Source organism: Odontesthes bonariensis, chromosome 15 (genome assembly GCF_027942865.1).
Source record: "Odontesthes bonariensis isolate fOdoBon6 chromosome 15, fOdoBon6.hap1, whole genome shotgun sequence".
In the NCBI taxonomy this organism is placed as follows: domain Eukaryota; kingdom Metazoa; phylum Chordata; class Actinopteri; order Atheriniformes; family Atherinopsidae; genus Odontesthes; species Odontesthes bonariensis.
The window spans coordinates 3184326-3209160 of record NC_134520.1 but is presented as its reverse complement, the minus strand read 5'-3'; the positions used below and the strand labels follow the sequence as shown (position 1 = coordinate 3209160).

Here is a 24835-nt window from a genome sequence, read left to right as displayed (position 1 = left end):
TCTAGATCTTAAATAAAATTCCTTTTCCCCAAAGCACCCTCACTCCTCTGACACCGAAACTGTGTTTATTCTAGAAAAAGTCGGCCCGGAAGCACATTCAGTCCTTTAAAGTCTTCTTTTTGACACTCAGGTTTAAACAATACACATAATCATTGCGGCACCCGATTACGAGAGACCGTTCCCACACCACCGGGGATGAAAACAGCTCGCCAGGTAGAGCGAGTGTAGCGAGCGCTTGTCCATCTCGTGCGTCCAGAATCCAGACCGTGCCGTCGGTGGAGGCCAGGCCCACCAGAGCCCCCCTCCTGCCTACAACAGAGCCATCAAACACACAGGGAGAGGAGTACACCTTGCCTGTGGTCTGAAAAGTCCAAACTAAAGAGCCGTCTGCACAGTTCAGACAGTACAGACGACCGTCATGTGATCCGCACAGAAGCCTCTGCTGTTCTGGTATGAGGCACGGAGACGAGAAGACTGGCCCCTCTGTTAAAAACTGCCACAGCTGCAGAGAAACACAAAAGTCAATTAGTGCAGTGCTTACAGTTGTGCTAATTCAGTTTCTAAGAGACATGTTTCCAAGCGGTCAGGTCATCTTGACACTAAAAAGCAATCTGAAAATGCTTATCAACATCTTCTACGTACATATGTTCTGAACTCCCAGGGCATTTGGTTTGCATCTTTGGATAAACAACCTGGCAGAAACATCGAGTGACCCGACCCTGTTCCCACAAATGTCAACAAGCCCGAAATTTTGCACACCCATGCCCAATCTTGATTTATATTTATTATGCATTAAACATTTCTTTTTTGATGGGTCAGGTAACAAAAGTGGTAAGACACTGGGTTAAAGTAATGTAAAAACAAAAGAGAAACAGTCTGAGCCCTGCTTCTTACCAGTTTCCCCGCGTCGCTGAAGGAGCAGATGTTTCCATCCACTGACCCGATCACAATGTGACCACGGGAACAGTTTGGGGAGGAGAAGAAAGCTGTGTCTCCAGAGTAAGACCACAACACCTCTCCATTGTCCTGGGAAAGAGCCACACTCGTGAATCAAGCAGTTTATTTTCATTGGTGTTCTTCAAGTGTCCGTCAATCACTATTTTCAGCTTATATTCACTTGGCTTTGAGCTGTCAATCAAAGCAATCCCAATAAGGTGATAAACCTCTGGCAAAATGCTGTCCACTCACCGGGTTGAGGGACAGCAGGCGTCCTCCCAGTGATGCCACGTACAGCTGCCGGTGCGACGCGCTGAGGTGTGGAGAAGAAAAAACAGCGCCGCCCCCGCAGTGACGCTTCCAAACGCACCGGCGAACCTGAAAGCACAGCACGCACGTCTTAAATCATCTAAATCAAAGGTAAATGTCGGACAAACAAATGAGCGACGTTCCCGATGGACAATACGAACTGGAATAAAAAAAGAAATTCTGATGTCGGCACAAACATGAGACTTTTCCTGTCTCCTGTGCCAGACACGCTGACAAACACTCACCTGTGGGTTCAGGGCGTAAACATGCCCGTCATGTGAGCCGGCCATCACCAGACCAGTGACAGGGTCCACTGCAGGGCAACTCTTCACTGCGTCCCCCGTCTCAAACTTCCACTGCGTCTCTCCAGATTCAGCGCACAAGAAATATACACACCCATCGTAACAACCTTAGAAAGAACTCACGGAAGTCATCTAAAAAGTCGGCTACATATAAATGATTCAGTGAGAAACAATGAGAACCGATACTGACCCACAGCAACGAGGGTGCCGCAGTGAGATACGGCAGCTGAGGCCTCGATTCTGTCCCCGAGAACTCGCTCCCACCGAAGACTCCCCGTGACCAGGTCCAAAGCCTGCAACCTGTGGGAGTGGGAGCCGATGAACACTGTTGCCGTGGCCACATCAGATCCCTCATCTGCTCCATCTTGCACTAGAAGCACCGGAGAGGCGTCCACACATCTGCCAGTGTCTGAGGACCAGCTCAGACTGAGGCCCACGTCAGCATCTTGTCGTCCTGTTTTGTCGTCCTGCAGCTTCCTTGTCACGTCTGACTTCCCGATGTTCATCTCCATCACCTCGCCCGCACGTCTTACAACCGTGACGGCACGTTTCTCCGCCTGCAGCGTCTCGGCTGCTTTGCGTTCTCTCTTTGCAAGAACCACAGAGGGAGGATCAGCGAGCCGTTTCCTGGCTTCATTCTGCGACGAAGGGTTGTTCTGACCCGGCAGCGCGAGCGTTACATGGCGCAGTACGTCCGAGAAGGTCCCGTCAAGTATGACCTCCAAAAGCTCCTGTGAGGTCACTCCAACGGTGGTGACGATGTCTTCACAAAGACGCAGCGCCTTCAGAGAATCTCCCCCGCTGAACAGGAAGTTGGATTGCTCGTCAACGGTCGCATCTGCAGCAAGACCTAATGTGTCCTGTTGATAGACGGTTCAAAAAGAGTGTCTTCAGTCAGAGGCTTCTTCAGCTCTGGTCTATAGAGGGTCAGTACAGATGATCATTCCTGCCCACAGCAACATGGAGACTCCACAATAACTATATAATATTTCTACAGACTAGATCTTTTATTTACTTAACTTTCTCAAATGATCAAAGGTTCCTTATAATAAACCTAACCTAACACGTAACATTCTAAGCTAAAGCATGAAGTTTCAACAAGTTATTCACACTGGGTCATCAAAAGTGGAAATACCTGCCATAAAGCCCGAAGAGTTTGCTTTAGTTTGCTGGGATCTCCTTGTGGGGACTCTAAACACTCTTTCTGGCTTTCATATATTCTCATCAGTGCCTCCATGTCTGCTTTGCCTGTCAAAAAACCAAACGGTTAGAACGATAACTGAACGAGCTGCGCGTCTGATGCTCTTTTGGGTCTGGCGCTCACCATGAGGAGTCAGACAAAGGGCTGGGACGAGCACCAGCGCGTCGGGGATTCCATGAGAGGGCAGCAGCAGAGACAGCTGGTTCCGAAGGAGACTCTTTAGATCTCCATCTGCACCGCCTGGCTCCTCCAGGTGGTGTTTGACAGAGAGGGGCAGGTTCTGCTGACGCTCAGCAGAGGCAGAGCTGGCTTGTTCGGCTCGCTGCTGGACAGATGAGGAGGTGGACGCTGCCACCTGGTCTCCAGCAGCGGAGGCCACGACAAAGGCGAGGAGTCGAAAGCCTCCGTAGAGACCCACGGCGCAGGCCTCCACCTGAGGCAGACTCAGCAGTAGCTGGAGGAAGGGGACAAGCATTTTACAACTGCTGCTGTGCTTTCAGGTGACAGGCAACTGCTTGGTTATTCATCAGTTGTGAAAACTGAAAATTTGAACAACTTCTGTGAAATAAAAAATAAATAAATCATACTCTCATTATGAATTTGATCCCAGCTAAATGTGCTAAAGAAGTAGAGACAGAGGCAGTTAAATATTGGAAGAGTTGAATGGTGCTGAAAAATAAGAAAAACATAAAGAAAAAGAAAGGTGTTTAATGGGCAGCAGGTTGGTAGCATAACAGCAAAGACGAAGAGGGGTCCATCAATCTGGAAAAGTCTGCACGGGTTTCTCATCGTGCATTTTCTCATCGACTCGGGTACATAACATCATGAACAGATTCAGAGGATAAGTAGAAAGTTAAATCATCTGAAATACCTAGAATACACTTGATTTTAGAGTCGTATTTATTCATTTATTCTTTTTTAAACACAAAAAAAAGCATCTTACTTGCTGTAAACTGTCCAAGCTCAGCCGTTTTCCATTACGTTTGATCATTCTGTCTCTCCGTCCTTGGTAGTACAGCTGTCCTTCCTGAACATTCACCCAGTCTCCAGTTGCTCTCATCGTGCCTGAAGTGACGCTGTCCTCACCATGCAGGAGACACACCCTGTCCTCTCCCCCTGTGCAAAAAGCCATATGGATCTGAATGGATTTTGTTCAACTCAGTGTTATTCACCTGTGGTGCACTCATCAAAATCTTTCCATACCTATGAACACCTGTCCTTCCCCCTCTGTGACCACGCAGCCACGTTCATCCCTCACTTCCACCACCGTGTCCATCAGAGGAGTCCCGAGAGGCACAGGAGACGCCGTGCTGCAAGCTCTGCAATCTTTAATATCTGCAGAATACTGTAAATCCACCAGAGACATTCTGAAACTTTTCAAACACTCACACGTTGCTGGACTGCAGCAGAGCTTCGGGTATTCTGTAACAGCAGGCCCAGCAGGAGACCTCAGTAACACCGTAGATGTTGTAGATGCGGGTCTTATTGTCCTCGTGTCTCCAGCTCCTCAGCAGAGTTGGCGACGGGCAGGCTTCCCCCCCCAGAGCCAACACCCGCAGCGAGGTGCCAGACGACAACACGTCCCGCTTTAAAATACGATGGCCGAAGCGCAGCAGCAGACTGGGTGTGACCTGAGGAAACACGAAAAATAGCAACTCATAGAGACAAAACCGTCCCAGCTGAAAGCGAGCGCTGACGGGTCGGCGGCCACCTACCTGCAGGACGGTGGTTCTGTGCTCTTCGAACAACAGCTGAGCAAGTTGACTGGGAATCTTCTTGATTACGGCGGGAACAATGAGAAGCTGGGCCCCGGATGATAAGGCCAGGAATATGTCCACCACAGAGGGGTCAAAGGTTAAAGGCGAGGCAAGAAAAACCACATCATCTGCACTCATCTGAAACAAGGATCTGAGCAGAGATAAAGGCAGTTGGTTTTTGAGCAGATGCACAGTAATCAGGAAAAAAAAACAAAAAAAAACACCTGTATCCTTACTCACCTCAGATGCAGTATATTGGGGAGTATACACTTGTGTGGGACCTTCACTGTTTTGGGCGGGCCTGTGGTTCCAGATGTGTGCAGCACATACGCCAGGTCTCTGTCCTTTACCAACACGGACGGATCACGGACACCAGCACCGCTCGCCGTCTCGGTTCCAGGTTCAGGCTCAGCTAAAGGAAGCCGCCCGACTTGCATCAGAGTCAGCTTGAACTTGGGCAGCTCCAAAAATACCTCCACAGACACATATTTGATGAGCACTGCCTGGAATTGCTTGATGGGGGAAGGGAAATAATTTTGCAAAAATTGTACAGAACTTTTGTTTATTTATGCACATAAAAAAAAAAAAAATAAATAAAAAAGCTCAACCTGCAAAAGGTCAGTCTTCACAGCGCAGTACTTGAGGCCACACTGACTCATGACTCTGGCAGACAGAAGCCCAGGAGCCTCTGGATCCAGGGGGACATATGCGGCAGCGCACTCCAGAATCCTGACAACAAAGCACACCCAGATTTATCAGGGTGTATACAGGTATAAACAAGTTAAATTTAAGACTTTTTAAGACCTTTTAATACCACTTCTAAATGAAATTTAAGACCAAACATACGATGGAAATACCAAGTATTTCCAAGTAAACACACTGACAGTATGGTAAAATGACAAATGACGGTTGAGTTTAAGAACATCGACTAAATGTGTCATGCGAAAAGATCACAAAAGTGTCATCACTGTCCTAAATTAAATTTATTACAATATTTTCAGAACATTTAAGTCCCATGAACAAATGCTTATAAAATCAAGTAAATATATTTGAAAAAAAAATACTGTTCCTTTAGAGCAAAAAGAAAAATACACAAATATTTAAGACTCATGCAATCTGAATTTAAGACAATTTAATACTTTTTAAGGTCTTATTTTCAGGAAAATTGATTTACGACTTTTTAAGACTTTTTAACCCTTGGATGCATGAGCGACCGATACCTACTCTCTTCCATGAGTGGGGTCAAAAATGACCCCAATTAGAATCAATGTGTTTTTGCAATGAATTTAAAAAATGTCTTTCATTTTGGTTAAAGGTGATTATATTCATTATATTTGAGTCAACAAAAAACTGATTTTACATTTAACAAGTTTATTTATAACTTTTTTTTTTACAAGAAATAACATAAAAAATCTTTAAAAAATATTAGAAATAATCCAATGACATAACAAGAAATTAATAGAAATTAAACTGACATGATGGAATCCCTGATGACAGCTTTACAGTCATCTTTATCTTTGGTCAATTAATAACACAAATATGAGCTCTTGAAAGAGTTTTATGTAACGTTGTTTGTGTATTTGTAGGTAATTTGATTTGATATTTCAATTGCATTTCATCATATTCACCTTTTTTCCACAGACTGTTTTCCCCTTCTACCTAACACTTTTTATTTCGGAATTATCTGTGTTTCCATCCAACAGTATTTTATATTCAAAGATAAATGATTGAAGAAAAAAAGAAAAGAAAAGAAAGTTCAGCCAATAAATATTAATGAGCAGAGTGTGTAATTGTTTCGGAGGTATATTTCATGCAGGTACTTTTTTTTAACAAACTTGGCCCTATAAGTAGACTATTCTGATTACACAAAACTGGGAAATGTTTACATCTATTTCTGAAGAACGTCTGAATTACACACAAATTGGGTGTGCCAAGAATTTTGACCGTGACTGTACAGTCTCAGGGTACGTCATAAAAAAAACAAGTTTTGGATGCAAGTGTGTGAGATAAGAAGTTTTGTGTGCCACTTCATAAATTTTTTGTTTTTTAGTTTTGTGTGCCATTTCAGATACAGATTTCCCCTCACAGGAGTATGCATATTTTCTTCCAGGCAGGAAGCCTCTTATTTCTATCCTTCTGATTATTCTTATTTTGTTTCATTTTACGGCATTGTTCATGTCGTTATCATTTCTTCTAACTTTTGTTTAGAGCCAATCAGGTTTCAGCCAGTCACACTCCGCCCCCAAGTTGACTGAGCTAGTCAGATATCAGCAGGACTTGTCTCCTTCCTCTTTGACGCAACGTCAGTTTATCTGAATGTCATATTGTTTCCTTGCTTGCTCTCAGGTTGTCTTCTTTTTTATATGCAGACCCTGAATTTTAACTTGAGGATAGTATTTCTATGCTTTCTTTATCTTTCCTCTTTGACCTCTTCTACCCCACGTAACAAAGAGAGCATAGAAACTCTTGCATCTTCCTTTCACATTTGGTAAGAATCAAAAGTCCCCAAAGCAAACCCTTGAGATTCTATAGGAAAGGCTTGGGGTCATTTTTGACCCCGCTTATGAAAAACTGGGGTAGTGACACAAAAACTGCAATTTCTTAAAATGTATAAAAACATTTTTAAAAATTCAAATGGCCTCAAGTCACAAACATGTTTTATGAGGAATACCTGGAATATGGAAGTGTGAAAACTTTTAATGTCAGAGATTTTGAAGAATAACAACCCCTGGGGTCATTTTTGACCCCACTTATGCATCAGGGTTAAGGACCCGCGGCCACCCTGTTTATGGTTTATGCGTTGTTGCTGCAAACACGCGCGCGTGTAGTTGTTGCAACTTACCCCAGAATCCAAACAGGTAGGAGCAGGTCATCGCTGCAATACAGGCCGATAACGCCGACGCTGTGACAACAGTTCACCAGTAAAACATGTGAGAGTTCCCCGGCAAGTTCAGCCAAATCCCTGTACAACAGAGACACTAGACCGCCAGATGCTGAGCCGCTGTCGTACGTCACGGCCGCTCTGTCCGCGTGCAGAGAGGCGGCGGCGGAAACGAGCTCCTGCAGCGTCCGAGCAGGCATCCCGAAAAGACGTTCACCGATCACCCGCTCATTCTCTGTCAATGCCGAATCTATTAAACATCTATTTAGTACTGTTCAAATGGAACTCGGTTCACGTGAATCGGGTTTTGTTTATACGAAGAATGAGTAGGTTTTGTCGAATGTAGATGACGCGTTGCAGGAAAATGACGTTTCAGTAGTGGGTACGTTTGGATGCTGTTCTAAAAAGCTCGGACGTGCCAACACCTTTAGATGCTACTAACCACATGGTCACTGCTATCGATAATGTACCAACAACACATTATAATGAATTATTTATCTGATTATTTAAAAGTTTGATCCAATTTAGTGTGTTCAAAATGCATCCGTATTTTCTATATATCCTTCAAATGTCATAACTATTTATCAATTAAATATTATATATATATGTGCTTTATATATATATATATGAGCCCGAATAGTAACGCAACCTCACCACTGTCACTATCAATTCCACTTAAGCCCTCCATTTGCAGTTTGCCTATTAAGTGAACAATTCATCGCACTACTTTTGGTAAGCGCGATTTACGAGTACTTCTGAAGGCACCGCTTATATATTGTCCAATCACATTTCGCTATATTTTTGAAGGAGAAACTCTAACTGAAAGCGCCTTTCTCTATAACTTGCCCCGCTACAGTTTCAAGTGTCTGAGAGGGACAGGAAAATATACTTTTCATACGAAATATGGAGCAGCTCGTCAAGAAACGATTGTATGAAAATAGCCTCAACTTTAAAATGTCACTGGATCGAATCATAGACAAGGTTTGTTAATGTTAATGTTTACGAGACTCGACAGAATTAGATAGCGTTAGCTTAAGGGAAAGTCTGCGAGTTTGCTAAACTTTGCGATTGTTTTCAACAGTATTCAAGACTTCAGCACCAAGACGGAGGGTTAGAGGTGAACCTCAGCAATCTAAAATCCAGCAGTAAGTTTTTTATAAAACAAAACGTTGTTTCTTTCCGTCATTTTAAGTATTAATAAAACGGTTTGTAACGTTACGTTAACAAATAACTTTACAGCGATGCAAATTCATATTGGACAGTCGTGAAATGAACCGCTGTGTAACTAAATTGCATAAAGTAAAAGGATGAGTACCAGACATATTAGTTACCATTCTTACTGACTTCTGTATACTGTATTTGAATGTATCCTTTGACGCCATCTACTGGTATCTCACTGTTACTGCCTACCAACAAACTGAAATGAGAAGAAATGCTGTATACTTGTCCCATTCAAAGTTTTTTTTTTTTTTTTTTAAACAAGTCTTTCGTTCATAAACATTATTGGACTCATCTCTAAGCCAATCGTTAACTCGCCGGACATTTGCTGGTTTGCTATGGTTGAATATACCCATTTGACAGCTTAGAGAATAAAACATTAACACAAATGGAAGAGCACGGAGTAATAGAACATAACAGTTGCTCCTGCACCATTTTTGTTTCCTGGACTAATTGCAGTATCTTTCCTGTCTTTCTTTCATGGTGAAGCACTTGGACACTACATAAACTTGTCCAAAAAAACGCTGGACATACTGCAGTCCAAGGTTTGGGTTGCTATCTTCTTCCTATGCAGTCATGTACACAAACTGAATCACACAAACTTAGTGACTGCCAGTAAATTCAGACACTAAGTACCCTTTGCATCGATATATATATATGCTTTAATCGCACGTATCTTCTCTTCAGAGCCCGACAGATTTGAGCGAGTTGTCATTAAATGGTAAGGTTCTAGCAAAAAAATAAGCAGATGTCTTTGTGCTTCACTTCAATTTTGTCTACATTAATTTCTGTAACCTTTCTTCTACAGCACAGGACATTACAGGAGACTCTCAGGTGCATATACCTACATTTATCAAACACTTCTGCACTGAATATCTAATGTAGCTTAAAGTAATCGTGGTGTATTTTCAATAGTTGGACGTCACTCATCAAGAGGATGGAGAAGATGAGTCTTGTGACTCCATCATCCAGTTTGTGGTGGACAATCACAGTAAGGGCACAAAAGAAGTCAATCTTTTTGAGCAGCTATTGCCAAGAAAAAAGTGTGTCTGACTTTTATTTTCGCCATTTAACTCCACAGACGGAACTGTTGGCTCATTGGAAGCGAGTTTGAAAAGCTTTTCTGAGGGTGAACTCCAGCCAGAGGATCAGGACGAGGACCTGCAAATGTCTCTGAGTAGTAACGGCAGTTCCTTGGTGGAGCTCTACCCCAGCATGGTTAGTCGAATAGGGAGAGCTTGGCACCGGCAGCATGTCTCTGCGGCGGCCGACTCGGTGCTGAGGAGGTACCGCAGGTGGCGGCAGCAGTCAAAAAGAAGCAATCTCAACGGCACCTTCGATGTTTCGCTGAGACACGCCAACTGCAACCCAATAGAGATGAGCAGCAGGTCGCTGCTCAGGGATCGCTCCAGCAGCCCCGTGAAAAGGCAGCTGGTGAGGGCTGAAACAACCCCTCGTTCTGCTGGTAAGGAGAGAGGCTTGCTGAGAAGAGAGCGGCCCCATCCAGTCCGTGTGATGAATTTCTCTGAGATCTTTGAACCGAAAGAAATCTCACTGAATGAGACCTTCACTGTGGGTCAGCTGTCCCCACCCAAACTGCCCCAGCTGGGAGAGCGTGCGTCCATTTACACCGCCTGGCTTTCACAACCTCGCCACGCTGCTGCCGAAGCATCCGAGGATCCACCCTTCAGGCTTAAAAGGTTTCCCGAGCCGTCACATCGATCAGGCCGCTCCACATGTGCAACAGAGAGCCCTGCTGTAAGAGAGAGGCCCGGTATCTACAGCTCCCCTCTCAGGCAGAGTCCTTTCAAAGCAATAGTGAGGACCACCCTCAGTAGGTCGCCTCATGCGTTTTCCAGAAGCCCCAAAGAATATTCCATGGTCAGCTGTTCCCGAGAGCCAATGAGGCCTCGGTCGCTGTCCACATCTCTGTCCTCCCCCCCTCGGAGGCCGGTTGTGCAGCTAAGGATGCTTTACCCTCAAGACTCCCATCAGTCTTTGCAGCCTCAGTCTCGCTCTCCTCTGTCAGCCAGGACAGCAGACGGCCATCACAGACTCAGACGACACCTCTCCTTTGACTCCTTACTGCCACCGCGCTCCACCTCTTACTCGCCAAAGAAAATTGACGAAGACTTCATGAAACTTTACCACAAGTTTGCATGCCAGAACAAGTCGGCTTCCTTTAATGGCCCTCCCTGCCGTCTCTGTGCGAGAAGCTCCAAGGCCACCGGGGGCCACTCTTCCTCGGCGCTGGCGGCTCTAGCCTTGTCGCCCCACCGCTCCGTCCTGAGGAAACGCCACAGGGAGCTGGGATGGAACGACCATCCCCAGTCCAAATATTCCAGGGAGGAGTACTGCACATACTCCCCAGGGTCCAAAAGCCACAGGAGAGAGCTGCCGAGGGACTGCCTTTCTCCATCTGAGCTACCTCACTTAGGCCTCTCGTACAGCCCAAGCCAGCGCAGAACCCAGCGGCCGTTGGCGCATCAGGAAGCCTGGATGAGTCGGCACCGGCCTGGATCTGCAGCCGATTTTTCTGGCCTATGTAAGCACATTCATTTATTTATATAGCGCCAAATACAACAAATGTCATCTCAAGGCACTTAGATAGTAAGTCCAATTCAAGCCAATTGGAATTCAATTAATTAATAATAATCATAATTCATAAAATAATCCAATTCGTTCATATAGAGCCAATTCAAAAACAATTTCCTAGCTAAGAAAACCAACAGATTGCACTGAAAACTTTTTGTTTTTCGGTCCAATCTCCCGGCCTGAGCGGCGTGCCTGAGGCGACTGTGGAGAGAAACGACTCCCTTTTAACAGGAAGAAACCTCTGGCAGAACCAGACTCAGGAAGGGTGGCCATCCGCCTCGACCAGCTGGGGTTTGAGAAGACAGAAAAAGGGGGGGGGGGGGGAGGGGGCAGGGGGCCACCGCGACGGCGGCACTGTAACACCATTCAAAGGATATCTGTTGGAACAGGGAAACACGAGTTAATGACCACAATAATATCACATATACATAAAGAGAGTAAAGTGAGGAAAGGTGTGTCAGATGAGGCCCCCCAGCAGTCTAGGCCTATAGCAGCTTAACTATGGGATGTTTCAGGATCACCTGAGCCATCCCTAACTATAAGCTTTATCAAAAAGGAAAGTTTTAAGCCTGGTCTTAAAAGTGGAAAGGGTGTCTGCTTCCCGGACATTTACTGGCAGCTTATTCCACAATTGAGGGGCCTGATAACTGAAGGCTCTGCCTCCCATTCTACTTTTAGAAACTCTGGGAACCTCAAGTAAACCTGCAGTTTGGGAACGAAGTGCTCTGTTAGGAAAATATCTTACAATGAGATCTTTAAGATATGATGGAGCTCGGTCATTAAGAGCTTTATATGTGAGGAGAAGAATCTTAAATTCTATTCTGAATTTAACAGGGAGCCAATGAAGAGAAGCTAAAACTGGAGAAATATGATCTCTCCTGTTAGTTCTCGTCAAAACTCTGGCTGCAGCATTTTGGATCAACTGAAGGCTTTTCAGAGAATATGTAGGACAGCCCAATAATAAAGAATTACAGTAGTCCAATCTTGAAGTAACAAATGCATGAATTAGTTTTTCTGCATCACTCTGAGACAAGATGTTCCTGATTTTAACAATATTACGAAGGTGAAAGAAGGCAGTCCTAGAAACCTGTTTTATATGCGAGTCAAATGATAAGTTCTGGTCAAAAATAACTCCAAGGTTCCTCACTGTAGAACTAGAAGCCAAGGAAATCCCATCTAGAGTAACTATATAGCTAGACAATTTCTCCCTGAAACGCTCAGGTCCAAAGATAACGACTTCAGTTTTGTCTGAATTTAGCAGCAGACAGTTCTGAGTCATCCAGGTCTTTATGTCTTTAAGACATGCTTGTAGTCTGACCAACCTATTGGGTTCATCTGGTTTTATAGATAAGTACAGCTGAGTATCATCAGCATAGCAATGGAAATTTATGCCATGCTGTCTAATAATGTTACCTAATGGAAGCATGTATAAAGTAAAAAGAATCGGTCCAAGCACAGAACCCTGGGGAACTCCATGACTTACTCTGGTGTGTGAGGAAGATTCTTCATTTACAAGAACAAACTGAAATCTATCAGATAAATATGATTTAAACCAGCCTAATGCAGTTCCTTTAATCCCAATAACATGTTCAAGTCTGTGTAATAAGATACTGTGATCGACCGTATCAAATGCAGCACTGAGATCCAACAGGACAAGCACAGACACAAGTCCGCTATCAGAGGCTATCACATCATACACTACTCCATATTTAAGATGCATCAGGCCTCAACTTAGGCTGCGCACCGTGTTGTTCATCACTCGTTGCAGAAAAATAGTTTTTGTGCTTTGTTTAACAGGAAGTTCACTTGAGAATTGAATGGGCAATGGTTATTCCCCAGGTAATTATAGTTCATTCCTAAGCACACTATTTTCAGGGCCTCGCAGCTTGTGTTCCTTTAATCACCCTCTTTTCTTCTCCATTAACAGATGATGGAGACGAAGAGAACAACAAGAACAAACCCACAACTGTTCAACAGGTTCCATTGAGGAATGGAGTTTTAAGTCTTTTTGAAGTAATTTAAAACCACCAATAATGGCTTAAAATGTTATCAGTTACTGTTTAAAAGCCGTCCGGTTGTATGTTACATTGTTCATATCCAGTGAATCCTCTTGTTAAATTTTAGATCTAGTGTATTGTTTTTAAAAGTTAATACAGCTTCCTGTTCTGTGTAAATAATAATAAAAAATTTAAAAAAAAGGCTGAATACATGTTCTCGTTGCATTCTGTTTATTACAAGACATTTTCCTTCCAGAGAAAAGAATATCCAAAGGATTCAAAAGACAGCATAGCGGTTAATTTAAGTAAACAAGGAAAAATAAAGGTTATTTCACTTTTTGGTCACTATTCTTGTGTGCGTTTCTGACATGGAACATTCGATCTAATGCTCTGGATGCTTGGATTACATGTGAAGCTAGTTTTAGATTTTTCAGACGATACGTTTACGGAGCAACCTTACAAAGACATGCAACGCATAAAGGTATTTTGGTTGGCTCAGAAAAGTGCCCCTGTAATCACACCATCCAGTGACATCAGAATGTTAAAAGAAAAAAACACCCCCAGAAAACTGCTGCAAAGCTCCGCCACTACAGTTGAATGAGAGACACTGATTAAAAGTTCTGAGCTGAGGGATGACTGCTGTGCTGTAGTTTATGTTCCAGGTTGCAGTATTGAGGTACTTTTTCACAGTACTTTGGCTGTAGTGTTACCACTCCAGCTCCACTGGATATTTCCCAGTTAGGCAGGCAGTGCAGTGGCCCACTCTCCCACTGGATTTGTTGTTGGAGCTGATCTTATCCTTCTCTTGGAGAGAAGTTATCCCCTCCTGGACAGCTGATACGAGGCCCTCCACAGTTAGATACTCAACACTGTCAGCACCTGCACAACAGTGTTCATGTTAACAAAGATATACAGTAGATCATGCTGTCATTGGGACCTCATTGTACATTAGGCCTTACCAATATAACCAGCAATGTCCTTAAACTCTGGCTTGTTGGCAATGAGCTCCTCCTTTGTTGGAATGTTGATGCCCATGTAGCAAGGGAACTTGATGGGTGGTGATGCCACCCTGATGTGGACCTGTCCAGGAGAGCATTTAGGTTAATAAAATATGAACAGAGTGAGTGTTGCTTTTTTTTTTCCTGCTGATCAGATCGTTTATTTGTGCTGTTAATGTCCCAAAGTGTGACGTTTGCCAGTCTAAAAATATTTTAAACTTCAATTGTAAATGAAAGACGCATTAAAAAACACTGCCGATTGTAGTGTATGATGCAACTGCCTTTTCACATGGATGGTTATTAAGTCCAATATGTTTTGTAAGAACTTCTGATTTGAGCAGAGGCACTGAGCAAGAATGTAAGAAAAACCCATTTAAATTAATTGTGTAGAATAGATTACAAAAGCTTAAAAGTACATTATGAGGCCTTATTTTACTCATCTGTCCAACCAGCTTGTGAACCACTAAATGACAGTCCATCTTATCACGTCACAACAATCTGTCAAGTTCTTGGAAACTGACCTCTGTTGCACCAGCTTCCCGCAGCAGTTTAATAATGGGGGAGATTGTGTTGCCTCTGACGATGGAGTCATCAATTAGCACCACACGCTTCCCAGCAAAGTTGTCTGTCAGCACCCCAAACTTCTTAGCAACTCCTAGTTGCCTCAAGCGGGTATTTGGCTGAATAAATGTTCTTCCAACGTAGCGGTTCTTACACAGAACCTCCATGTAGGGAAGACCAGACTATGAGGAGGACAAAAAAGACATGGTTGTGAGAAGAGAGGTCCACCAGCTGGTGCGACAGCTTTTCCTACAGCAGACGGCTTGCAGACAGACCTGCTGAGCATAACCCAGAGCAGCAGGGGTGGCAGACTCTGGGACAGTGCTGACCACGTCCGCATTTGTTGGAGCCTCAATGGCTAACTGCCGACCACAGCGCTGCCTCACTGTATACACCATCTGTCCTGCAGCACAGTCAAATACATATTCACATACAAAGCAGCCAGACAGTTAGGAGCAAGTTCACGAGGTGTGTTACAGATGATAAAGACTCATACCTTCGAAGATGGAGTCTGGTCTGGCAAAATAAACATATTCAAAGATGCAGAAGGCAGGGAGGTCTCCTTCAGGGCGGGGCACAACACTCAGAGACTTGACACCATGCTTGGATATCTGGACGATTTCCCCCGGTAACACCTCTCTGTAATACCTAAGTCAGAATGTGACAATGGTCGGAACTCAAAGCACTGCAGGCTTCAGTTATTATACAGAAGACGTTTTTAAAGGACTTACTTGGCACCAATCGACTGGAAGCTGCACGACTCTGATGACACAACCCACCCCTCAGTGTCCTCCTCTCCTGCAGCTAATCATGGATCAAAAAGTCAAGTTAATCATCCACCAGCGTACCCATCTGACCTCTAATGAAATCAAAGGCCAGCCAGTCACATAAAAGCCCCTCAGGCTCCAGCACTGTTAAGCTTTTTGCAAGGCCCCTCTTTATCAGTAAACAAATAGGGGTCTTTGGAGGAAAAACATGTTTGTTTCCAGAATGCAGATGGACGGATTTAACGGTCACATGTAGTAAAGGGAAGGGCAGTCCAAGGGGGCCTTCTCTGCTCAGGCTGATTTAGGAGAAGGGTTTTGGATTCAGACTAAAAGAAGGGTCCTTCTGCTCACACTTCACCTCTCCATCAAGTTTCCTAACACTCAGCGTTGTACTTTTTTGTAATCTTGCTCACAGACAAAAGAAACAAAACACAGACCTCAAACCTCTCCCAAGCATGCTCAGATACCTGCACTGTGGAGCTTTGAGATGGGCACAATCCGTCCAATGCAGAGGGGCCGATTCCCAAAAAGGTCACGCACCGCGTAGATGACATCTTTGTACATGACCAACAGCGAGTACGACGTCGGAGTTTCAGACATGAGGTTTTTAATTCTGCAATAAAAAAACAAGTACAATGGATACTGAAATAGCTTACAAACAAGAAAAAAACATTTATGAGGCATTCGATCTCAGTATTCACCTGGCAACCCAGTCCGGTGTGTCCAGCTCCTCCATGGGTGGAGTCAAAGCCAGCAGCTGGGTGATGAGCTCGCTGTCTGAGCACGTGGAGAGGCCGACACCATGGCGCATTACCTGCACATGACAAAGTTATGACTCATTTATACGGAGGTGTTTTTTCATGCAGCCTACTGTTGATTACTTTGCACATAAATATTTGTAACATACCTAAAAAAAACTAACAAAAATAAGTGTATGTGATGTCCCCCCAATTAAATATACAGTATATAAATACTAACATCCCCAACTCATCTTGGAAGAATGATCACACATTAGGTTTATTTGTGGTAACGACCAATAAAGAGCACATAAAACATTGATATGCAGCACATTCTGCCTAAACAGTGAGGGGGGGGGGGGCATCCTCACCTTTTTCCTCAAGGCTTTGGCATTAACCAACTCTCCATTGTGGGCTACAGCAATCTTGCCATGCAGTGTATCCACCACAAAGGGCTGGCAGTTCTGCAGCTCTGAGATCCCAGTGGTTGAATAGCGTGTGTGACAAATGCCGAGGTTACCATAGCGCAGTTTAAGAAGGGCCTCTGGTGGGAAAGCACTGCTCACTAATCCCATGCCCTGAGAAATGGCAAGAGGGATAATCGTTTTTAATCAGTCAGCACTAAATCAGAAGGAAAAAAAAAAAACAAAAAAAAAACAGCAATATACACCAATTGTGTTGCATCTTGTAAAACCAGGTCATACTCTGGATGTGTTTAGGCCTTGAAATAAACCAGCAGAGACCTTCACAACCATCAGAATGTTTAATGTAAGTTTATCCAGCTGAGTGGGTTGTACACACACACACACACACACACACACACATCTGGAACAATGAAAATCTATCTCTTGTTTTTGAGGTGTGTTTTTTGATAGTGAGTAAAACTGTGCTTCTGTGTAGCCACAGAAGGAGGTGTTACCTTGTGGCTTGTGTATGTGGGTGAGCTGGCTCCATTACTTGTGACAATCCCAGCACTTTCCTGACCCCTGAGTAGAAAACAACAAAATGTGAATTGCATTACATCTATGGAAAGAGATTCAAGGTGCGTTATCTTTGTTTAATTTCTGCAAGACTAAACATGAATCATAGTATTTCCCGCTTCAGTTTGACGTGCACCTCGAGGCGGATCAAACTGGTTTGACTCAAGTAAAAAGGAGCAGGAATGACAAACAGGAGGGAAAAAAACCGAAGGGCTTCTCTGATGTGGAGCTGCCATATATGGAGAGTCGCCTTGCTGCAGTTTCAGTCCATTTACCAAGCTGCTTCTCAGATTACAGCTGGTCCCGCCCCCTCTGCACACAGCTTAAGCCAGTGGTAAGGCTGCTTTTCAGCATGAAGGCGTTGCTTTCAGGCTTAACCGCCTGGTTGCCTAGGGAACCGGGCAGCAGAGACAGAGGGGCTGAGGGAAAAAAAGCGTTTCCAGGTCAGCTCAAACATGGAGAGAGGTGCAGAGAGACAAAGAGGAGATGATAGGGAGGTTGTGGACGAAAAAGGCTCGATGGAAAGGCAGTGGGGGGAGGCAGAGGTGCTGGCTCTAATATCAGTGTGGGATGAGATTGGAGCTCAGCACGTAGCAGAGAGCAGAGTCACATTTGAGTTGATCTCAGAGCGTCTAAGGCGGCTCAGTGTTGTGCGCAGCTGGCGGGAGTGTCAGGCCAAGAGCAGGAGCCTGGGACTTCAGAGCAGGAAGCCTGACGCAGCAGCAGGCACATCAGGAAACTACAGCCCAGGAGTGGAAGCAAGGCCGGTGGAGGGCTGGGAGGAAGATGTGGGTAATAACAGAGGAATCTATCCGTCCTCAATCCCAATACCATTGCATGAAGGTAAATGTGCACTTAACATCAACAGTAGCACTGACGATAACAAATTTGTATTTTTCAAACTGACAAAAAGACAAACAAGCATTCTGGCTCAAATAGGTTTTACTTGCTTTCTCTCAAAACTGATTTATACAGACTTTAGACAAAAATAACTGTGTGTGCATTGTCTGCAGGCATGAAGAGTCGCATCCATCCCACTCTTCCTTTCACTCCCAATGTGGCTGAAGAGGGGGGTCGCCACTGGACAGACGACGAGGTGCGGGCGCTGTTGTGCGTCTGGGCCGACCGGAGTATTCGGGAACGCTTGAAAAGCACGCTACGCAACAAGTGCATCTTCCAAGAGATGGCCCGTCAGATGCAGAGAAAGTTTGGAGTGGTACGCAACTGGAAACAGTGTCGAACCAAATACAAGAATTTGAAGTATGACTACAAGACTGCTAAAAGTGCCCATGTGGCTGGGGGCAGCAGCGCGGGAAGCCCGGGGAAGTACATGAAGTTCTTTGAGGAGGTGGAAGTCATCCTGCTCGACCAGGGACTGGATAATGGGACCACGGAAATGCAGAAGAGGTTGTATAACGGAGAAATGGGAGCAGGGAGGCTACAGATACCAGCAGCCAACACAGGACAGATGACAACCTCAGAGAGTGAGATTGTCATAGAGATCGATGATGGCAAGTATTCATGTTGCAATGCACATTGAAGTTTTGGAATCGAAACTTCAAGATATTAAATCTCCTGTTTTATTTTCAGATGACAACAGTGATGAATATGACATTGATGGAGACATGGATGCACAATGTAGAGGTACAGATTTGACAAAGCATTTCTCCCAAATCCCTGTGCAAGTCAACATTATTTAAGTGAGCTTTTCTTACCCTCTTCCATCCTTTTTCAGACGTCCATTTAATGCACATGGACTCAGCCAGCTCTGACACGTTCCATGTGGTCACGGTGTCAGACACCGGTCGAAACTGGAGCGACCAAGAGGTCAAAGCGCTCATTCAGGTCTGGTCCGACGAGCGCATATGCAGGCAGCTGGAGAGCTCGACCAGAAAGAGGGACATCTTTGTCCAGATCTCCAACAGGTTAAAGCAACAAGGCATTGAACGTGACTGGAAGCAGTGTCACACCAAGTACAAAAACCTCAAGTACCTTTACCGCTCCCTTCAGAGGGGAAAGACTGATGACTCTGACCCAAGACGCCTCATGAGGTTCTACGATGAAGTAGAAACCATTATGAATCACGCTACTAATGGCTCATCACATGACACGGGAGCTGCGGACGCCAGGCACTCAGGCACACTAGCAATGCTGGAGGGATGTGAGGAAAACCAGCAGGAAGACGTCTATCTGACAAAGACAAATACGGTGACGGCAATGGTGGGAGAACTGGACGAAAAAACTTGCAGTTCCGATTCCGTCTCGTCCGTAGCCACCGACGTTGCTTCAAACTCCAACGATCCGAAGCCAAATGCGCACAGGCAGCACCGTTTGGACCAACACCACAGACTGATGAGTGAGCTCATCATCACCACCCATTCATTAATCAATTACCATTAGTCTGTTAATGAAACGAGACTCCAGATCGATGGCGGATGAAAACATACATTTTACCTCATATTACGCAACTTTAACACAGCTTGAATCTACTAAATAAGCTGACAATAATTAAAAAAAAAAAAAAAACCTGGAGTGAAAACAGCTCATTTCAGATACACCTAATCTTCTATCTTAATGACACAAAAACGTTTTGGTTTTTTTAAAAAGCACAAGAAAGCAAATTTTTTGCGTTGACCTAATCTCTGTAATTGTCCTTTGTTGTGTATTGCTCGCAGGCCCTTCTGAAACCTGGGCAGAAAAAGAGGATACCTTTCCTGGCCACAGAGGAACGAAGAGGAAAGCTGTGGACCAAGGTTTGAAATATGCCTCCCTCTGTTATCACTTTGCAGGTCACATGATGTCCACAATTGACTGAGGACCATGTAATTGCTGTCTCAGTCCCATGATTTGCCATGGAGCCTCATAATGAAATTACAGATAAGGGTACAGTTGTAACATAACGCATAATGTGTTCCATGTTACAACGGCCCAAAGGAAAAAAAAAAACCACTGTACTACCTGCATTTCTCATTATTTTCAGAGTCCACTCTCCAAACACCAGCAAAAAAACTGAACTCTGGCCGTAATTCTGCTGATAAAGTGGAGGCCCAGTGCAAAGAGGAGCAGGAGCACATCCCCATAATAAAGATCAAATCGGTCTGCTCAATAGCCCATCCTCATCCATCCCCACAAGAACAGGTAATATCTACTAATAAATTGTCATCAACTCTAAAAAAAACTGCAACTGAGATAAATTGATAAACAACATAAGTATTCTTTAAATAGCCTGAAGTAATCACAATACTCCTGTGCTATAATGAAAATACATATACAGCTAATTTCTGCCTTTTAAGATAGTCTGCGTGTCATACTATTATCATCATTTGACAACTACTTTGATAAAATCCCTGCATATTCACATGGTTTTCCAATTTTGACGGTACAATAGAATTAATTTTGGGTAAGACTGTGTGGGTATTCTGACTAGCATTTTCCCAATTTTGCAACAGGTCATAGCTGAAGTGGTCAAAAAATTCATTGTAAATAATTGTTGTAAAAACAACAAAAAACCTTTATGCGGTTTTTTTTTAACTTGTTTAAGTTCTTTTCTGGATAAGAGTAAACTTTTTTATTTTCAGTATTTAAAAAAAAAAAAAAAAGTTTTCCACGTTTCTTGCTGAAGCAAAATTACAAATTCCAACCCTATGAGCTTGACTCTGGGGACGTGCTAAGATGCCATTAGCCAACGGGATAATTGGCGGCCGTTACAAACTGTCCACGTTACTCACCTGTGCTGTAACGCCACGAGTCCCAAAGTCAACACCTGAGCCACCTCCAGCTGTGTGGGCCACTCTCCAGCTGCAACACAGCCGAAAACCCCGCACTCCTCCCCGATACCGGACTCCTCAAACTCCATGTCGCTGCGGCTGCTGTCTGTCTGCCCCCCGGGTTCCCCGTTACCCCGACGGACAGTCTCGTGCCTGTTTGCCTGTGAGCAATTGGCATGCGCGTGCTCGTACGCGCCGCTATAGTATTGAGCAAACACGTGCTAATGTGGTACAACGTGGTGAACAGTCAGCTGACACCGTTTTAAGTTGCTATCACGAGTCCGAAAAAGCTCGCTTTAACACAAGTTTAAAAAACCAACTTGGTACGCTTTTAACAGAACAAGTTGAAGTGTTATCATAAATTAATCTAAACGTATTTGATCAGATGTGCTGTAGTGCAAAAACACACGAGGTATTTTGCTGCTAATTAGTCAATATTGATCGATAGGGTAAAAGGCCGTCCTGTTTTGCCTTCATTTCAGTTTTTGATAAATCAACCCTCTCATCACAGAGAAGATGGTGGCAGTTAAAAGTTTTCTCCTTGTTAATGTTTGATGTTGGAGCGTCTTCCTGCCACGTGGTGAGCACTGCGCTGCTGTGATTGGTTTGGTGAATGAAAAGAGGGACGTGATTGGCTCTCAGTATGCGTAAGATACGGTTTCGTCCCTCCTCCTCTACTGCATGCCTGCGCGCCTCCTGGTGCTTCACCTAACAACCTAACAACTTGCGGAGTTTTTTGGTTTGTCTTTCAGGACAGTCAAAGATCGACTAGCAGCATGGCCTCCACCCCAGGTACCATACGACTATTTATGCACACTTAATAGGTGAAATTACACGTGCAAGCTCTGATTGTATCATTCCGTTCCCTCTTTGTGTTTGCGTTTTTAGAACTGAACATCGGTCAGAAGCTCAATGAGGGAAAGACGAAGCAGATTTTTGAGCTCGTGGACCAGCCTGGACTGGTTCTGGTCAAGTCCATGGACCAGATCACCGCAGGGAACGCTGCGAGGAAAGATCAAATGGAGGGCAAGGCTGCTATCGCCAACAAAACTACAAGCTGCGTGTTCAAACTGCTCCAGGAATCTGGTAAGGACTTTCTAAAGTTGCAATAGTGTGTAAATCCATTCAAGGCACTTTGCAGGAGGTGCCTGTGTGGGCTGGATTGGATGTCATTCTCGCCCTTAGGCAAATTTTCCTCTCATTCCTTTGTACAATGAGTGAATTAAAGCCACAAAGTCATTATTATTGCAGAATTTAAGGTAGTTCATTCTGAATTTTTGTTAGCAGCTAAAGTAATTAAAGATGAAATTGTTACTTACAGTCTGATTATTTGGCCTTAGATTTAAGAAACTGTGAAAAATGCGATTTGATTTTGCTTTGCTGCTTCTGGTGAAAACTTCTGTCAGCCTGAAAAGTCTCTGAACTGCTCTCTGACACAGCTGGCATGTGCAGAAGCATGGTGGATGCAGCTATGCAGGGATGAAGCACTTTCAAATTTGCTTTCCACTTTGACTGTATTTCTAAGTAAGTGGGTAACTTGCAACCATATGCCTCTCGTGAGTTTAATGTGTTTCAGCCGAGCTGCAGTAACGGCTGTCTTGTGACTTGCCATGTTGCTGCTTATAATTCACCAGAACGTGACCAGCAGCTTCCCACTTAAGTAGAATTAAATTTAGGAAACCGATCTGTACTAGCTTTAAAATCTTTGAACCGCTCATCTTTTTTGAAGAGCTGTCCGTAATACCAAAGTTTTAATTGTATACCATGAAAATGGAGGTATTCTACTCTGCTCCTTTCAGATCTTGATGCTAATTTTCAAACTTGAAGTGAAGGCCTGAGGTTGAGAATGACTTAACGTCTGCCCTGTTTTCCAGGCATTAAGACTGCCTTTGTGAAGCAGCACTCAGACACGGCGTTCATCGCAGCTCACTGTGAGATGATTCCCATTGAGTGGGTGTGTCGCAGGGTGGCAACTGGATCCTTCCTCAAGAGGAATCCAGGTGTCAAAGAGGGCTACCGCTTCTCCCCCGTGAAGATGGAGATGTTCTTTAAAGTAAGTCAAAAGGTTCAGCTTGATGGCGTTCCGTGTGTTTTCAGTCTTTAAGCATGTTTGTTTGTGTACCCTCTGATTTTTAGGATGATGCCAACAATGATCCGCAGTGGTCGGAGGAGCAGCTGCTGGCGGCTAAATTCTGCCTGGCTGGGCTCACTATTGGTCAGTGCGAGGTGGACATCATGAATCGCAGCACTGTGGCCATTTTTGAGATTTTGGAGAAGGCTTGGGCAACTCAGAACTGCACTCTGGTGGACATGAAGGTATGCAGCGCAGCATCGCCCTCTGCTGGTGTGTTGCTGTAACCATTATTCCCCAGAACCCACTGGGCACGGTTGTTGTTGTTGTTGTTGTTGTTGTTTTCATTAAATGTTTTTCTCTGGTTTATAGATTGAGTTTGGCGTGAATGTGAAAACACAAGAGATTGTGCTTGCCGACGTGATTGACAATGATTCCTGGAGGCTGTGGCCAGCTGGAGATCGGAGCCAGCAAAAAGATAAGCAGGTCAGGGTTTCTACTTCTGTGTTGTTTTTTTTTCTAATTTGATTCTTTAAAAACCAAAGGGTGAAAACTGTTCTCCTTTTCTCTCCAGGTGTACCGAGACCTGAAAGAAGTTACTCCAGAGGCGATGCAGATGGTGAAGCGAAACTTTGAATGGGTTTCTGAGAGGGTCAAGGTATGCTCACTCAATTGTCCTAGTCTGATCTTTGTGATTAGGTAATGTTTTTCTTTTGAAGTCTTCTAACAGACCACCATCACTCGGCACGAGATTAATTACACAAACATATCTTTAGAGGTAGTATAACGCACTCTTGTTCTGTGCCTAAAGTGGACAAATGAACTGAGCCCAGTGTGGAGTTGATGATCACTGTGTTGTCTGCAGCTGCTCCTGGAGCCCCAGGCCAGCGGCAGGGTTGTGGTTCTGATGGGCTCCACCTCAGACATGGCTCACTGTGAAAGAATCAAGAAGGCTTGCGTCTCCTATGGGATCCCCTGCATCCTGAGGGTCACCTCAGCACACAAGGGTCCAGATGAGACTCTCCGTATTAAAGCAGAATATGAAGGTGTGCATTATTTTTATTTTTTTTACCTTGGCTGATCAATAAAGCAGTATTGCATGGCTTAATATCTCAACTATGCATTTCCACAGGTGATGGCATCTCCACCGTATTTGTGGCCGTCGCCGGCAGAAGTAACGGTCTCGGGCCGGTGATGTCTGGAAACACAGCGTATCCTGTCATCAACTGCCCTCCTCTCACCCCAGACTGGGGAGCACAAGATGTCTGGTCATCCCTCCGTATGCCAAGTGGTGAGAAAGCTCTCGCTGTTTTATTTCCTTGGTTATAAATCACTTGGCTTTCTGTCATAGTAACCAGGTTTTTCCATTGATTTATTTATTTTTTTCCCCTGCAGGTCTTGGCTGCTCCACAATCCTTTCTCCTGAGGCTGCCGTTCAGTTCGCTGCGCAGATCTTTGGCCTGACCAACCACCTGGTGTGGTGCAAACTTAGAGCCTCCATGCTCAACACCTGGGTGTCTCTCAAGCTGGCGGACAAAAAGTTGCAGGCCTGCACCCTCTAATTGGCGTAAAGACCCGTTCAAGTCCCATGTGCCCCACCCTGAAATGTCATGTCTTTGTTTACCGTTAACAGATGTTTCTGAAACACAAATCATTCCATTAAAAGAAAAAAATAAATAAATGATCAAAACTCTCTGAATTATGTGTCTGTGCTTGTTCAACCCTATTGAAGGTCTTTTTCCACAGACGCATCCTGAC

At 44.4% G+C, this 24835-nt stretch overlaps 4 protein-coding genes across 4 annotated transcripts; 2 read left to right on the top strand and 2 right to left on the bottom strand.

Annotated features, from left to right (window-relative positions):
- Window positions 1–48: 48 nt before the first annotated feature.
- On the bottom strand, window positions 49–7746 carry aasdh (aminoadipate-semialdehyde dehydrogenase). The gene is made up of 14 exons (XM_075484676.1): window positions 7348–7746; window positions 5114–5234; window positions 4746–5017; window positions 4464–4656; window positions 4138–4379; window positions 3952–4058; window positions 3692–3864; window positions 2872–3202; window positions 2683–2795; window positions 1738–2407; window positions 1491–1654; window positions 1189–1314; window positions 895–1026; window positions 49–502 (listed from the first exon to the last, which is right to left on the bottom strand). The coding sequence occupies exons 1-14, from the start codon at window positions 7584–7586 to the stop codon at window positions 98–100; spliced, it is 3288 nt and encodes a 1095-aa protein (XP_075340791.1). The 5' UTR covers window positions 7587–7746; the 3' UTR covers window positions 49–97.
- Window positions 7747–8195: 449 nt separating this feature from the next.
- Window positions 8196–13391, top strand: LOC142400076 (uncharacterized). Its single transcript, XM_075484669.1, has 9 exons — window positions 8196–8367; window positions 8468–8531; window positions 9094–9149; window positions 9292–9325; window positions 9413–9438; window positions 9520–9595; window positions 9686–11149; window positions 12997–13038; window positions 13127–13391. Coding segments are annotated over exons 1-8 (1800 nt in total). The 5' UTR covers window positions 8196–8289; the 3' UTR covers window positions 12999–13038; window positions 13127–13391.
- A 19-nt stretch (window positions 13392–13410) lies between these two features.
- ppat (phosphoribosyl pyrophosphate amidotransferase) lies at window positions 13411–21563 on the bottom strand. Its single transcript, XM_075484668.1, has 11 exons — window positions 20968–21563; window positions 17179–17245; window positions 16631–16837; window positions 16224–16336; window positions 15990–16135; window positions 15487–15559; window positions 15252–15403; window positions 15031–15158; window positions 14716–14937; window positions 14156–14276; window positions 13411–14075 (listed from the first exon to the last, which is right to left on the bottom strand). The coding sequence occupies exons 1-11, from the start codon at window positions 21093–21095 to the stop codon at window positions 13903–13905; spliced, it is 1530 nt and encodes a 509-aa protein (XP_075340783.1). The 5' UTR covers window positions 21096–21563; the 3' UTR covers window positions 13411–13902.
- Window positions 17610–24776, top strand: paics (phosphoribosylaminoimidazole carboxylase, phosphoribosylaminoimidazole succinocarboxamide synthetase). The gene is made up of 15 exons (XM_075484667.1): window positions 17610–18082; window positions 18253–18750; window positions 18830–18883; window positions 18975–19595; window positions 19915–19992; window positions 20220–20377; window positions 21759–21798; window positions 21895–22092; window positions 22881–23059; window positions 23143–23322; window positions 23450–23563; window positions 23652–23735; window positions 23943–24123; window positions 24210–24368; window positions 24473–24776. The coding sequence occupies exons 1-15, from the start codon at window positions 17695–17697 to the stop codon at window positions 24637–24639; spliced, it is 3099 nt and encodes a 1032-aa protein (XP_075340782.1). The 5' UTR covers window positions 17610–17694; the 3' UTR covers window positions 24640–24776.
- Window positions 24777–24835: the final 59 nt, after the last annotated feature.

What these genes read in the sequence shown, in the direction of transcription:
- paics (XM_075484667.1), top strand. Translation starts at nt 17,695, where the DNA reads ATGGAGAGAGGTGCAGAGAGACAAAGAGGAGATGATAGGGAGGTTGTG. An exon ending in GCCAGCAAAAAGATAAGCAG is followed by an intron (nt 23,564 to 23,651) that starts GTCAGGGTTTCT and finishes TTTTCTCTCCAG; the next exon opens with GTGTACCGAGACCTGAAAGA. An exon ending in GGGTTTCTGAGAGGGTCAAG is followed by an intron (nt 23,736 to 23,942) that starts GTATGCTCACTC and finishes TGTTGTCTGCAG; the next exon opens with CTGCTCCTGGAGCCCCAGGC.
- LOC142400076 (XM_075484669.1), top strand. Translation starts at nt 8,290, where the DNA reads ATGGAGCAGCTCGTCAAGAAACGATTGTATGAAAATAGCCTCAACTTT. An exon ending in CAGCAATCTAAAATCCAGCA is followed by an intron (nt 8,532 to 9,093) that starts GTAAGTTTTTTA and finishes TTCATGGTGAAG; the next exon opens with CACTTGGACACTACATAAAC. An exon ending in TGGACATACTGCAGTCCAAG is followed by an intron (nt 9,150 to 9,291) that starts GTTTGGGTTGCT and finishes TCTTCTCTTCAG; the next exon opens with AGCCCGACAGATTTGAGCGA.
- ppat (XM_075484668.1), bottom strand. Translation starts at nt 21,095, where the DNA reads ATGGAGTTTGAGGAGTCCGGTATCGGGGAGGAGTGCGGGGTTTTCGGC. An exon ending in CTCGTGGCGTTACAGCACAG is followed by an intron (nt 17,246 to 20,967) that starts GTGAGTAACGTG and finishes TTTTCTACTCAG; the next exon opens with GGGTCAGGAAAGTGCTGGGA. An exon ending in CTCAAAGCTCCACAGTGCAG is followed by an intron (nt 15,560 to 15,989) that starts GTATCTGAGCAT and finishes ATCCATGATTAG; the next exon opens with CTGCAGGAGAGGAGGACACT.
- aasdh (XM_075484676.1), bottom strand. Translation starts at nt 7,586, where the DNA reads ATGCCTGCTCGGACGCTGCAGGAGCTCGTTTCCGCCGCCGCCTCTCTG. An exon ending in CTACCTGTTTGGATTCTGGG is followed by an intron (nt 5,235 to 7,347) that starts GTAAGTTGCAAC and finishes CTTTGTTGTCAG; the next exon opens with GATTCTGGAGTGCGCTGCCG. An exon ending in CCCAATATACTGCATCTGAG is followed by an intron (nt 4,657 to 4,745) that starts GTGAGTAAGGAT and finishes ATCTCTGCTCAG; the next exon opens with ATCCTTGTTTCAGATGAGTG.